This window comes from Atheta coriaria, unplaced genomic scaffold, assembly GCF_025399875.1.
Source record: "Atheta coriaria isolate IRGN ID8LTWV9N9 unplaced genomic scaffold, Caltech_Dcor_3.1 hic_scaffold_5_pilon, whole genome shotgun sequence".
Taxonomy (NCBI): Eukaryota; Metazoa; Arthropoda; class Insecta; order Coleoptera; family Staphylinidae; genus Dalotia; species Dalotia coriaria.
This window is the reverse complement of record NW_027045447.1, coordinates 5672450-5686137: the sequence shown is the minus strand read 5'-3', so window position 1 is coordinate 5686137 and position 13688 is coordinate 5672450. Positions and strand designations below refer to the sequence as shown.

The window sequence follows — 13688 nt, the reverse complement described above, 5'->3', positions numbered from 1 at the left end:
TGTTTGTTAATCGGAAATTGACTCCAAAAATAATGGAAGTGTAAAGGTCACTGGCGCTCGCACTAAAAATCACTTTAAGACGCTATTATTCCGGTCGTTATCATCATTCACTCGCATATATTACACAGAACATTACAAAACATGTCTCTGATGCACAGTAGAATTATTTTAACACACAAGCGACGCGATTGTTCGAATTTTTCTCCGCGAAATGAACGAATTAGAAGTTGAAATTTGTGTACCATGGGGACAAGTAACTTGTGAGTCATAAACTTTACAAAATAAAGTGAAATATTGAATATTCTTTTGTTTTAGGTAAAATTATGGCGGAAAATATGATAAAAACAAATGATATCATATTGTTCCTGCATGATTTACATGACAACGCGGCGTCATTCGATCAATTGATTGAAAACTTCAAAGAAAATCATATGTACCTTGCAATTGATCTACCAGGGCATGGAAAATCATCATCGGCATATCCACACGCAACTTATCACTTCATCGACTTTGTTTTAACAATTAAATACGTAATTTATAGACTTTTGCATCAATTCAGGCAAAACCAAAGTATAAAACAAGTTGTTATTGTTGCGCATGGAAAATCCGCACACACCGCGGCTGTTTTCACTCAAATTTATCCAAAACTAATCTCTAAATTAATTCTCCTCGACGATATGTACAATTATGGCGTACCTGCAACTGATTTTTCAAAAATATTCAAACAAATCAACGAAAACTATTTTGCAGTTGAAAAGATAAAGATGACAAAAAGTCCTGAAGAATTCACGTTTGACGATGTTCTAGAAATATATAAAAACAAATACAGCAATGATAAAATTAAATTTTACGAAATGTTAGGTGATATTAGTGAAATTGAAAGTGGCACGGCAAAAACAGTGCGCGCTATCGCCAGAAGAAGCTGTAGACAAATTGATAACGGTAAATATTTGATGCGGAATGATTTACAGTTGAAAAATATGTTGATGCATACTTCTGGCTTTGATTACATGATTGATTTCCTAAGAAAACAACCGATTATGTGCCCGACAGTCATTTTATGCACGCAGGCTAAAACAACCGAGCATAAAACGTTCCTAAACACCTTGAAAAGCAAAAATAGTCATGTAAACATCATAAAAGTACCTTTTGACAACTACCACATTAAAAAACCTCGCGAAACTGCTAATATTCTAGGTAATTTCTTAAGTATTAATAAAAATCAACCATCAGAAAGTAAATTATAAAAAAACACGTAAAATATAAGAATGTGATGGTTTCGTAAAATACTTTTGAAATTTATTAATTTCTTTACACAAATAAACTTTTTTGTTTTAACTTGAAGTTTGAATTAATTTTTTACTTACTTTCATATTTGCATCTTCATCCGGTTAAAAATGTTTGTACGTTCATTTAAATTTAAAAGATTAACTTATATTAAAGTCTCTCTCGCGTTTTACTGCGCTATGTACACGTTTACGTCTTCTCCTCTTTTTCTTTATTGTATCGCTCGAGTTCTTTCAGGAACTGCGCCTTGGGTTTCATCGCATTCGGGCGATCACCGCGACATTTCGGACAGTACCATTTACCTTTTGGTTTCGTCGATAAACTCACGCATGAGAAATGGAACCATTCGATTGGGCAGAGATCATTGTCGCACATAATCATCTCGCCGAATGAGATCTGATCACATAGGCAATAAGTGGGCTCGTCGTGATCAATCGAAGGTTCTTCTTCTTTGGGTGGCGTTTCTTCACGCTGGTGATTTTGACGAGATTTACGCTTCTTTTTCTTTCCTGCACCTGAAATCACAAAAGAATAATTAATTTTTATGTTAAATAGAGCTATTTTGGTGATAATAACTAAAATATTGAACATTCGTTGACTAAAATTAGTACACGAAGTAGTAATACTAAATTGCAATACTTATAAGCAGAAATATTAATATTTAAACCAATTATAAACAAGTTATCGCCAAAAACTGACCTGATTGACCCTAAACATGAAATTTGCCATTAATTCGAGTTATTATTGAATTACCACTCTTAACATAACATACATTATCACTTCAGAAATAATGTTCTCAAAAGATTATTTTTAAATAAAACCTTTTTAAGTGAAATCTGCAACCAAACTTACATTACCTCTAAAATTTTTAACCAAAATGGCAAATAAAAAATAAATAGCTACAATTACTAAATTAGAACCCTGTATATCAAAAATTGTTAATCTAAACATTAACTAGAGTTTAAATTAAATAAATTTTGAATTTATTACTAACCTGCATTCTTTTTAGCTGTATTATTAGCTGTAGATGTAACTTGACTCCTCAAAACATGCTCAGCTTGCCCGTTATCATTCTGACTAGTGTCCAGTCCTGTCAACGTGTCGTGCCTCGACCGCCTCGCCCTCTTATTAGGCCTTTCTGCTGTATTCACATTGTTGTTACTGCTAGTATTGCTGTTTGTAATGACAGGCACTTGCTCTTTTGTCTCTGTGCTGGCTGGTTCCTCCTTGCCAAAGTCCAAATTCTTAAAATCGTGATCTAAAAGACGTGTTTTATTTTCAATCTTGTCTTGGATTGCCTGCAGTAAATGCATTTTTTCATCTCCGAGCTCTTGTGCTGCAATTAGAGCTTTCTGCAGTTTCCTGATGATGCGCTTCATTTTCGGCGAGTTTTCTGAGTCGCTGGATCGCCATAATTCTATCTGCTTTTGGGTTTCTCGTACGTGTACTGAAATATTTAGGAATTGTATTATACGCGTCTGTTTTCAAGCGTACAGTAAAAATTTTAGGTTAAGAATTGGAGTGATGCCAAACCAAGCTCAAGTTTAAAATTAATTACTATGAAACGCATAGAGATACAAATATAATTAAGTATAGATATGATTGTGTGTATAATTCTGCTTCTAATAAAGTAAAAATTTAACTGGAAACATTTTCGTATTCTTAATTACAAACGTTTTTAGACCATTTTTTTAAAATATGACCAAACTCACATTTCTATCCTCAATAACTTTCTATTTAATCCCTCAGAAAACAAAATCTTCACATACCTAAACCTATAATTTAATCAACAATCGAAGATTGCAATAATATTAATCCAATAAGAAATCATTTCCGAGTAATTAACTATCAACTCAGCAGTCGCATAGACACCCAAAATTTTAACCTATTCTTGTTTGAAGATGCTTATGATGCATTGTCAAAATGAATGATGTTTAAACATACCTAGATAGTTAACGTCCAACTCACGCATCCTAGAGATCATCCTCTGCAGATCGTTGGGGAGGTTTTCCACGCAATCCAAATAGTTTTCCACATAGGACGCGGAATACACTGCCTCGACAGAAACCTGGTTCAGCATTTCGCTGTGCGCTTTGGTTGCACACATCAATGAGAATCGATACACCTCCGACAGTAAATTAAAGTCGTGGCACTATTGCACTGCTTCTGATTTCTATATTCTCTAGCTCTCGATTAGAAACCAGGTTGAAAATAACGTTCAAACGTTGCTACTCGCCATATTGCATTTGTTTACAGCAGTTACACCAACACAAAGTAAAATCCAAGTGGAACTTTAACATAGGCAACCCAACATACGTAAAAGTTCATACTATGACAAAATTTAACACATTTAAACGAAATAAATAACTTTTAACTATTAAAACACAGTATAAATATTTTAAACAATAATATTATATAAAATTATTTAATTAAATGTTTTTATATAGTTTTAAATTAAATTAATATTTATTTTCTAATGTATATTCTTGCTCTGCAACTTAACTTACACCAAAATGTCAAAAAAATTAAAACCAAGCCATGCATCGCAATATTCTAGTAATACACACGTTTTATTATGAAAAATACAAAATTTTTGCAATATTTCTTTAAATACAAGCACAAATTACTATATCCAAGACATATGTGTTAGCGAAATGCGTAACGTAGGCAACCAACAACACAACATACATTACATTATTTTTCCCGCGCAACACCGGCGCACTGCGTGCGCCCGGTGCAGTAGCTAAGTACAAGCAGAGCGCAGCAGACGCAGATTAAGAGACGCCTTATTCAATAAACGCTATTCAACATTCTTTTACAATTACAAGTGCTCATTGTTTCATGCTTATCTTTTATCACCTGCCCTCACAAGTGCCACACCTAACATCTCAGAAGTGGGATGAACAGGTAAGACGTGAGACTTGAGCAGTATTGAGAGCATCCTGCGCGAGGCAGCCTAGTTTTTTTTCCGCGCCAACGGAAATCTTGGAGGTTAGAACACGTGCCGAAGGGGGCACAACGGAACGCACGAGTAACGGCCAACGTCCCGGCCAACGACGATTCGCGCGAGTATCCCCGAGAAGCCGAAAGACGTTCTACATCCACGATGGGCGATGATGGAAACGAAGCTGGTGCGTCGCAACAACCGATGCCACCACAACCTGGCACGGACGCCGCCACCCTGGCCGGCGTGATGCAAATGTTCAATACGTTAATGCAGTCGATGGCAATGGCGCAGCGCCCATCGCCACCGGCCACCACCTACCATAGTGCACCGGGTGCACAGTCCGGACTTACGACGTTCGACGCGAAGAAGAGTGCCTCAGAGTGGTTGGCATCGCTACGCCGCCAATGCCAACTACATCAGTGGAACGACGCGTACGCGCTAGAGGTTGTGCGAACGCATCTCGCTGGAGGACCCGCCGTATGGTTCCAGGATCTGCAGGGCGTGCACACGTTAGTCGATTTTGAAGCCGCCTTCACCAACACCTTCATCCAACAAGACAGTTTTGCTACTCGTTGGAAGCGGATGGAAAGTTATGTACAATCCAAAGACCTTGATATTACTGATTACTTTTACAACAAACTTCATTTATGTGCAGGGTTGGAATTGAGCCTGGAGGAGAAGAAGGAACAACTGCTTATTGGGTTGTATGATAAGCAGCTGTGCACAGCCATGATGGCACAACGTCACGCCGACACCAACAGCCTGTACCATGACTTGCTGAATTATTTGCGTGTGCACAAGGCTCGTGAGGAGCGCTTGTTTCCTTCTCCCAGGAGTCAATCAACCCATGCACCACGTGTGATGGATTCCTATGGTGCGCCCATGAAGAAACCATCAGAAGTAGGGCGGTCCGCAACCCCAGCACCGCCACAGCCGACTACAAGTCGAGTCATGAAATGCTTCAACTGCAACAAGGAGGGACACCTCGCCAGAGATTGCCCTATCCCACCAAAACCACGCGGACTATCCAAGCCCGAAACCCGTCCAGCGGAGACAGCCGCAAAGAGTAATGGACAAGTAAAGATCATTACTTCGCAAGACAATGATGGTGTGCTCAAATACTTGAAGCCAATCACATGCAACGGAATGGCGTTCCAGAGCTTGATTGATCCAGGAAGTTCGGAGTGCACCCTGAAGGCGTCGCAAGCCATCGCCGCAGGCTTTACCATTCAGCGCAAGGAGACCTTGCTGAAGGCATTTGGTCCCGCAAACCATGTTGTCAAATCTCCCGGATTTGTCACGGCGGATGTTGCCATCGATGGTGTGGTTCTCTCAGAAATAGTCTTTAGCATCGTTCCGGACGACGTTCAGAGCGTGGACGCCATCATCGGTCGACCATTCACCGAGAACCCGTCTATCGTCTACATGCGCATTGATGACGACCTGATATTTACGTACCGTAGTGATGATCCGTTCTCTGCTTTGGAAGTCGAGGCGAAGAAGCGCGCGTCAAATCGAGTGACGACGGAAGCGAACATTCCACCACGTTCCGTAAACCTGGTAGAGGTTGTCTCAGGTACGGAAACGCATGCTTTTCCACTGATCAATTGGGCGGTTGAGCCCACTCATGTATCTCAGAACACGAGTCTGTTTCGGGGCGAGGTACTGAATTTGGAGCAAGCTGAGCCCCGCCAGCAACCCATTCCACTCGAGGTCATCAACGTGGACGACAATTTGGATACGGACACAGTGAACGAGCTGCATGGCCTCCTCAACGAGTTCCGCGATACCATTGCGATCGATTCCTCCGAGTTAGGATGCACAACGGTCCTACAAATGGACATCACCGAGGTGCCGGGCAGTCAACCCGTGCGCCAGAAGCCTTACAGATGTAGTGCCGATGAGCGCGAGGCGCTCAACACCATCATCAACGAATACAGAGATGCAGGTCTAGTCACCGACACGACCTCACCATACGCCAGCCCTGTACTGCTGGTGAAGAAGAAGACTGGGGAGTACCGAATGGTTGTCGACTATCGACGGTTGAACAACCAGACCGAACCATTGCCATTTCCGCTGCCCGACATGGATGAACATCTGACACAGATTCGCGATGCAAGGTACTTCACGACACTTGATTTGGCTCATGGTTACCTCCAGGTACCATTGTCGGAAGAAGCACGCAGAAAGACAGCTTTTATTACTCCGGACCAAACGGGTGAGTTTACCAGAATGGTATTTGGCTTGACCAATGCCCCCTCGTACTTCTCAAAACTAATGCAAAAGGTTTTGGGACCTCTCCGTAATGACACGGTGATGTACTACCTTGACGACATCCTCATACCTGCGCGTGATTGGAAGGACATGCGAGTCAGGTTAACCAAGACCCTGATGGCGTTGAGAGGTGCCGGATTAACGCTGAGGATCGAAAAATGCTACTTCATGCAGGAGCGTGTGGAGTATTTAGGGTTCATTCTGAGTGCCGATGGCATCGAGCCTGGCCCCGCGAAACTACGAGCGATCTCGGAGTATCCTGCGCCTACAGATATCCACCAGCTACGGCGTTTCCTGGGAATGGCTAGTTTCTTTCGCCGTTTTATAGCCAATTTTGGTTCCAGGGCCGCCATTTTGAACAAATTACGACGTTGCAGGAGAAGAAGTTCCGGCAAGTGGAAGCGCCACTGCCGAGGTGAAAAACGTAAGGAAGAGCTCACGAGTCACAAAGGTTCCAGCCCGCTTCGCAGCATACACACTCGAGGACGAGTGAGAGTCAGGACGGTCGAGTGTTAGCGAAATGCGTAACGTAGGCAACCAACAACACAACATACATTACATTATTTTTCCCGCGCAACACCGGCGCACTGCGTGCGCCCGGTGCAGTAGCTAAGTACAAGCAGAGCGCAGCAGACGCAGATTAAGAGACGCCTTATTCAATAAACGCTATTCAACATTCTTTTACAATTACAAGTGCTCATTGTTTCATGCTTATCTTTTATCACCTGCCCTCACAAGTGCCACACCTAACATATGACAGCAAATTATGCTTAGAAATTGCAAGAAAATGAACTTTATTCACTTGTGCGATGTAGCTTGCTTATAAATTTCAACATTTATAACAACTCACATTTTGCAAGAGTCGTACTAACGCTGTGCCAACATTACTACCGCGCTAATATTTTCCCATCACGCGATTATGGCTGAAACAGCGTCCGGCCAATGGAAAACTAGTTATGTTTCCGCTCACGTTCGCATTCACGTCCACCAAAGCAACAAGCTAAGATGGTGACTTGTGTCCTGCGACTTGTGTTCATAAGAACCCCCGAGTGACCCGAGACTCTGGCTGGCTCTATGTCCCTAGCACGTACTTGCAGGATAATGTAAACTAACAATGTGGGTGCGAAGAAAACAAGTCACAGAATAAAAAATACGAATAAATTATTAATAAAAATGAGTAAAAACACGAAAAATATGAATTTTATAAATAATTCCGAATTAATTATGCTCTAGATGAAGTTCTGTTTGTGTTTTAGTTGCAACACAAATGTAGAACTAAAAATTGGCATAGATAATTAATTATAAAGCAAAGTTTCGAAGGTTTCTACCAAACTTTTGAGAAATGATCACAAAACACCCAAATTATTAATAAACTACAGCGGGGAACATAAAATTATTGTTATTATAACAATAAAAATAATTTTCTGTCGTCAAATTCAATTCTAATTTTTTTTTTAATAAAACAATGCTTACCACATAATAAAAGTTTGGTTAATGTGACATAGTACAATGCGCTTGCGCAGTCCCAACTAAAATTAACCTTTAACTCCCTGACGCATTTGATTAACAACTGTTTAATCACAGTTGCAGTTCTATATAAACACCTTGAATACCTGTGGGAAGTTAATTTCCCGCTACGCGTAACTTCCTTGATTTTCCAGCTAAAACAATCCCCCGAGTAGTTCAACAAGTGCGCCGACATTGATCTGCATCACATCCATCTATGTTATGAATTTGTGTCACGCCGATATTGCGAAGGCTTTACGCTGGCTTCACTGTGCTTATCAACTTTCGGTTTGTTGTGGGAGTCGCCTGTTGCTGCTCACGAGGGAATAGTTTCAAAATTTCCACGAATGGTTGTATTCATGTGAAAAGCTGCCAATATTCAAGGATTTTCTCTGCGCGTGCATTTCGATGGTGTTTGAACAAAGTTTAAACAATAATAAAACCAACACTTTTAAAAAGCTTTAAAGGTTTAAAAATGCAGAATTTCTATATTCTATAAGAGAACATTTTTATATGCAACCACATTTGCACATTGGCACATTCATAACCTCAAACGTATTTTACTACTGATTCCAAATATTTTATCAAAACATTCAACATTAATTGTTGTTTTATACTTTTAGTTTAGTTTAGGTAAAACTATTATTTTAACATTTCCAAAGTTCAATACAAAGCTGTAATATTCTGTAATAGTATTATTCTAACCTCAATTACTTAATTAAAACCATTTTATGTTCAATATTTTAGTACTTATGAAGTTACCAGAAGAATATGATGTAATTTTTGTGAATGGCACTTGATTGTACTTGGCGTACTTGTGCTGGTCGCAGGATAGCTTCACTATAAATATCAAACAATAGCGCCGGCGACCGTTACGGCAATAACTCCTTTTTTGCGCCCGCTTTTCATTCTGCTTACGTCCGCACAATGTCAGCCATTTCATTTCTACGCCGCGCACTTTCATTTGTTCTTTTTGGCGAGTTATCCGCAAACGTAATCCGTATTTATTGTTTATCGCATTATATTTTCTTCAACTCATCTTGACATAATATAGTTTCAAACAAACTCAAAATTCACATTATCACCTTATAGCCAGGTGACATTACATCGAGAAACAACAAAAAAATAAGCAAATATTGAGATTTTACGTTGTCAGGCATCTATTTAATCTTTTGTAAGCTGATTATAAACTCAATTACTCTAGTAAAAATGCCGGTAAATATTTCCTGAAGTCTAAGTATGAATTCAAGTCGCGATGTTGTATTCACTTGTGTTATGTTTGAATGATTTTGTAGTAACATGATGTGCACTTCAACAAATTAGCTGAAAAATCGTGCTTATGTTATAGAAATTTGCATTGCAATTTGTAGACATGTTGGGATCATAATTACAACAATATTTCAAATGTCAAATCAATGTCAAATCGGTGTCATGTCGACAAAATAGATATTGAAGGTCATAATTGCTTCAATGGGAAATTAATATATAGCTTAAAAGGCAAACCATTCAAGTTGTATATAACCTTTAAATTTGAGGTTAATTCAGGATTCTACATCTAAAAAATGTTGAAAAAGACAATTTGTGCATATATAACCTAGCATAACCTATAATAACTTTACCAAACCTAACTTTACGATGCAATTAATTAATCAAAATAAATCCATCACAAATAAAAAGCTTCTTGTTTCATATGTGATTTTATATGGAATTCGTACTTGTTGGACGTTCAACAGGCGGCTGGAACTCATGCCTCCTGCCGGCAGCGAAAAGACGAAGGGCGGCGCGCAACAGGCGCGTAATTATATCCACGCACATTCATAAATTAATAGAACGCGCTGCATATCCGCTCGGCGCGAACGCGTGACACATTAGACTGCTTATTATCGCTGCTCATTAACTTAGAGGGTTAATTATTTATGTAACATGCGAAACATCCCAACTACTCAACTTTTCATACTGCTTGTAACTAATAAACAACTACAACTTCTTACTTCCCAACTTAAAACTATAAATTACGACCAAATTTAATTTTAAAAGTTAATATTTAATATTTTTATAATATTTCTTCTGTATTACTCTGTATAATTTATAAGTTTTATAATAATACGCAAAATACGTTGCGTTGTTATCTTTATTTTCTCGTCTGCATGTTATAAGATGTTATCTCTTTCCGTTTGTCGTCTGTTTCATTTTCACTGTACCTAATTAGGAACAGTCGGCGCAGCAAGGGCAGCCTCGGCGACATGATACTTTTGCGACGACATCTGATCGTTTAATTATCGCAAACTAAGCAGGCGAATTTCATTATTTCATAGTGTGAACGAACAGGGTAGAGTAAAGTACAGTACAGTAATGCGTGGTTGTGGATGCGGACAGCGACTGATATTTAGTTGATGATTTATGCGGCGCCTTTTAATTGCTATTTTTATACAAGAAAATTTAACACTCACAAGTTTTCACAGCTTTTCTTCATAGATATATACAGATACTTCTTTTTTGCGTTCACTTCCCAGTTGAGTTTTGTAGGTTATGTAGCTTTTGACATTTGACATATGTAAATGACACGAGCGACATCTGCGTCGAAAACTGACAACTTGTTTTTGACAGAGTGTCAAAGCTGGTTCAAAATGAATGAATTTGCTTTTTTACAAGTTTTTTTTTTTTCATTTGTGGCTAGCAGACAATCTTCCATCAGTTAATTAACATTGTCACGTGCCTAGAAGTAGGAATACTACATAAAGTAATATTAAAAAGACAAATACGTGCACGCAACAATTATCAACTAAAATTTTAAATGAAAATTAATCCATTTACCACTTTATCTTGCTATTATTTTGTATATTTCCTAGATACAGGAGATTAAATTCTGTTTGTTTTCATTTAATTCCACTATTGAAAGTCTAATCGTTAATAACAATCTCTCATTTAAATTATCTATCGCAAAAAGCTATGTACCGATTAAATGAAACAATGCTGGCGTTGTTAGCGCTTGCGACAATTGGCACTGATGAAAACTCGAAATTTTCGTTGCGAGCGCAAAAAATCATTAACACGCTGCGTCGCCCAGCGTCGATCAAACACCTGAATGCATGAACTGAGCCATTTTGTTGATTTTAAAACATTTGAAATACCCGAAACAGTTTCAAGTTGTTTGTTTATCATTTGCGCGTGTAAACATTCGTAATTTTCATAATCAGGTGCGATAATTACGTTTTTTACTTATGTTTTACAAATAAAAAAAAATTAAATAAAAAGTATTTGTCAAAAAAGTTTTAAAATGTATTTTACGTTAGATTTTATATTAAAAATTGTAAATTTTTGTATTTCAAGGTTATGTTTCGATTATATAACCTATCTTTTATGTTTGAGGTTAAAAAAAGATGAAAGCACAAAGTGTGATTGAGCTCTAAATGCAAATAATAGCTATCCGAGTGACGATTGCAATAAACTTTGACAAATTTGCAATTTCGAATCCGAAACGGAAATTTCAGTTTCGACTGTTTGACACAACACGCCACACACCACATTTTCTAATTTTCTGACCAATATACCATTCCGATTGATAGTAGTTTTCCTTTGTAGCGGTCACAATCCTTTAAATTTAATATTACAAAAGAAAAATTTGAATAAAATTAATTTTTCACTAAAAAATAGAAAAAAATGTATCAATAAAAATAATTTATGTGTTTCCTTAAAATAGTTTAAATCATGTAGGTGTAGATTCATTTCGTGTGGGTGTTTTGGGGGGCGGTTCCGATGTCGCCGCGCGGCCGCAGGAATGGAATAAATGCGTTGATCCCGAAGCGGGCGATGACAATAGCGGAACGGCCGGACGAGATCCACGATCACGCCGTCCCCAACACCGCCGCCTCTGCCGCCGTCCTCGCTCTTTCCTTTCGCGCTCTCGCCACCGACCAGTCAAACCGGCCCAGGCGCCCGACCGTGCGAGTGATAACAATTAATCAACAATCAAAAATTCAAATCAAATTAAATTTAATCAAAAAATTAAATATTACCAAATATTATTACAATTTCAATAAAATAAAACAAATTTTGGTAACTTTAGAGGATGTTTGATCGAAATTTGCACAAGTTTTGAATCACTTTGAAACTAAATTAAATTCAGTGACATTGAATTCTTCCGTTCCATTGGTTTGATTACGCCAGTGAGTCAAGCGTAAGTAATTACTTTAAATTAGATGTTTCGCTATTGTTTTTGTTTAAAATTACAACAAGATTTTATTCTGTAAATCTTACTTGTAAGTTTTATTAAAATAAATTACTTCTAATTTAGTTTAATTAAAATGTTGCCTGGGATTATGAGAAAAAATGTGTTAGGAAAATAATAAAAATAATAAATCGGAAAAAATATTGCAGCTGTAGCTGTGAGAGTTGCGGCTACTTTAAATGCAAATTTTGCAAATTTTACACTGCCTTGTGTCGCTTGTGCGGAGCGTAATCAAAAAAGCATCCACTTTTTAGAAGCTGTGATGCAAATGCAAATAAATTTCATTCATATCCGCAACAATAACCTTTACACAATACAAAATTTATAGTTATTTGTTTATTGGTGGTTAAATAATCAACTTAAATACATTTTTTCGATAGAAATTTATTTAGTATTCAATTCTGAATCAAATTTGTATGGATTTTTATTTATAACAAAATTAATAACAAAATTACAAATAATTTTTATAAATTTTAATGTTTTTTCTCTCAAAATTCAACTTTAAATGTTAATAACTTTTTATTTTATAATTGAATTAACTTCCTTTTACTTTGGGAAGATAAAAAATTAATTCAAAATCTCTTTCTGAAAGAGTAATTATTCTAACCCAATTAGTTTACCAGTAATTCTTTAATTAATTCATTAAAACTATGTTGTATTATATTCAAAAAAGTTAAAAATTGATATTAGTTGCTTAATCCGTTGTTGTGTTGCGTGCTTTTATTTAAAAACTGATTAAAGCTGTTTTTAATTGAAGGATAAAAGTGCAATATGCTCGAAAGTTTGATAATGGCATTCATCAATGGATGCGGAGTGAATATTCGAAGAAATTTCTGTTTGCATTCGATGAAACATTGATTCGTCAATTATGATACACCGAACTGCACTTTGGGGTGCATTTCGGGATGCATGATATATGCATTTGAGAGATTTAATCAAAACATCTCTCTATGAATTATTATTGGAATAATGGAAGGTCTAAGTCAAAATTGATTCATTGCTAAATTTAATTTAATTTTTTAAATTCTGAAATTCTTAATATTAACAAAAATTGCTTGTAATATGAGAAATATTAAGTTTTTTTCTTGAACAGTTATGTGCCGAATCAGTTAATAAGAGACTCAATTTTACTTTAAATAAATGAGAAATACTAATTATTGCACTTTAACGCCATCTTGATTTGAATTATATAACTATAACTATTATTAAATTACCAAATCAACTTTCATTACTTTCTTTACACCCTTCAAGTTATATTTTTGTGACAAAAAGTAGACTATTTTATTTTCCAAAGTCAAAACTGTCTCTATACCAAAATTTATCAAAATTGGTTAAGTTGTTTTTCCGTTAAAGCGACACAAACAAACAAACAAACTCACATTTGCACTTATAATATCAGTTAGGTTATTTAAAGTTTTCTGTTAGTTTAAAACAAATAAATAATAA

At 37.0% G+C, this 13688-nt stretch overlaps 2 protein-coding genes across 2 annotated transcripts; one reads left to right on the top strand and one right to left on the bottom strand.

The window, feature by feature from the left end:
* Positions 1–63: 63 nt before the first annotated feature.
* On the top strand, positions 64–1344 carry LOC135792331 (serine hydrolase-like protein). Its single transcript, XM_065302953.1, has 2 exons — positions 64–260; positions 316–1344. Exons 1-2 carry the CDS (start codon positions 212–214, stop codon positions 1245–1247), a joined length of 981 nt encoding a protein of 326 aa, XP_065159025.1. The 5' UTR covers positions 64–211; the 3' UTR covers positions 1248–1344.
* Positions 1278–3547, bottom strand: LOC135792332 (inhibitor of growth protein 1). The gene is made up of 3 exons (XM_065302954.1): positions 3232–3547; positions 2282–2734; positions 1278–1802 (listed from the first exon to the last, which is right to left on the bottom strand). The coding sequence occupies exons 1-3, from the start codon at positions 3392–3394 to the stop codon at positions 1477–1479; spliced, it is 942 nt and encodes a 313-aa protein (XP_065159026.1). The 5' UTR covers positions 3395–3547; the 3' UTR covers positions 1278–1476.
* Positions 3548–13688: the final 10141 nt, after the last annotated feature.

Coding starts and splice junctions, on each gene's coding strand:
- LOC135792331 (XM_065302953.1), top strand. CDS start 212: ATGAACGAATTAGAAGTTGAAATTTGTGTACCATGGGGACAAGTAACT. Junction 261..315: donor ACCATGGGGACAAGTAACTT/GTGAGTCATAAA, acceptor CTTTTGTTTTAG/GTAAAATTATGGCGGAAAAT.
- LOC135792332 (XM_065302954.1), bottom strand. CDS start 3,394: ATGTGTGCAACCAAAGCGCACAGCGAAATGCTGAACCAGGTTTCTGTC. Junction 2,735..3,231: donor GTTGGACGTTAACTATCTAG/GTATGTTTAAAC, acceptor TAAATATTTCAG/TACACGTACGAGAAACCCAA. Junction 1,803..2,281: donor TACAGCTAAAAAGAATGCAG/GTTAGTAATAAA, acceptor TTGTGATTTCAG/GTGCAGGAAAGAAAAAGAAG.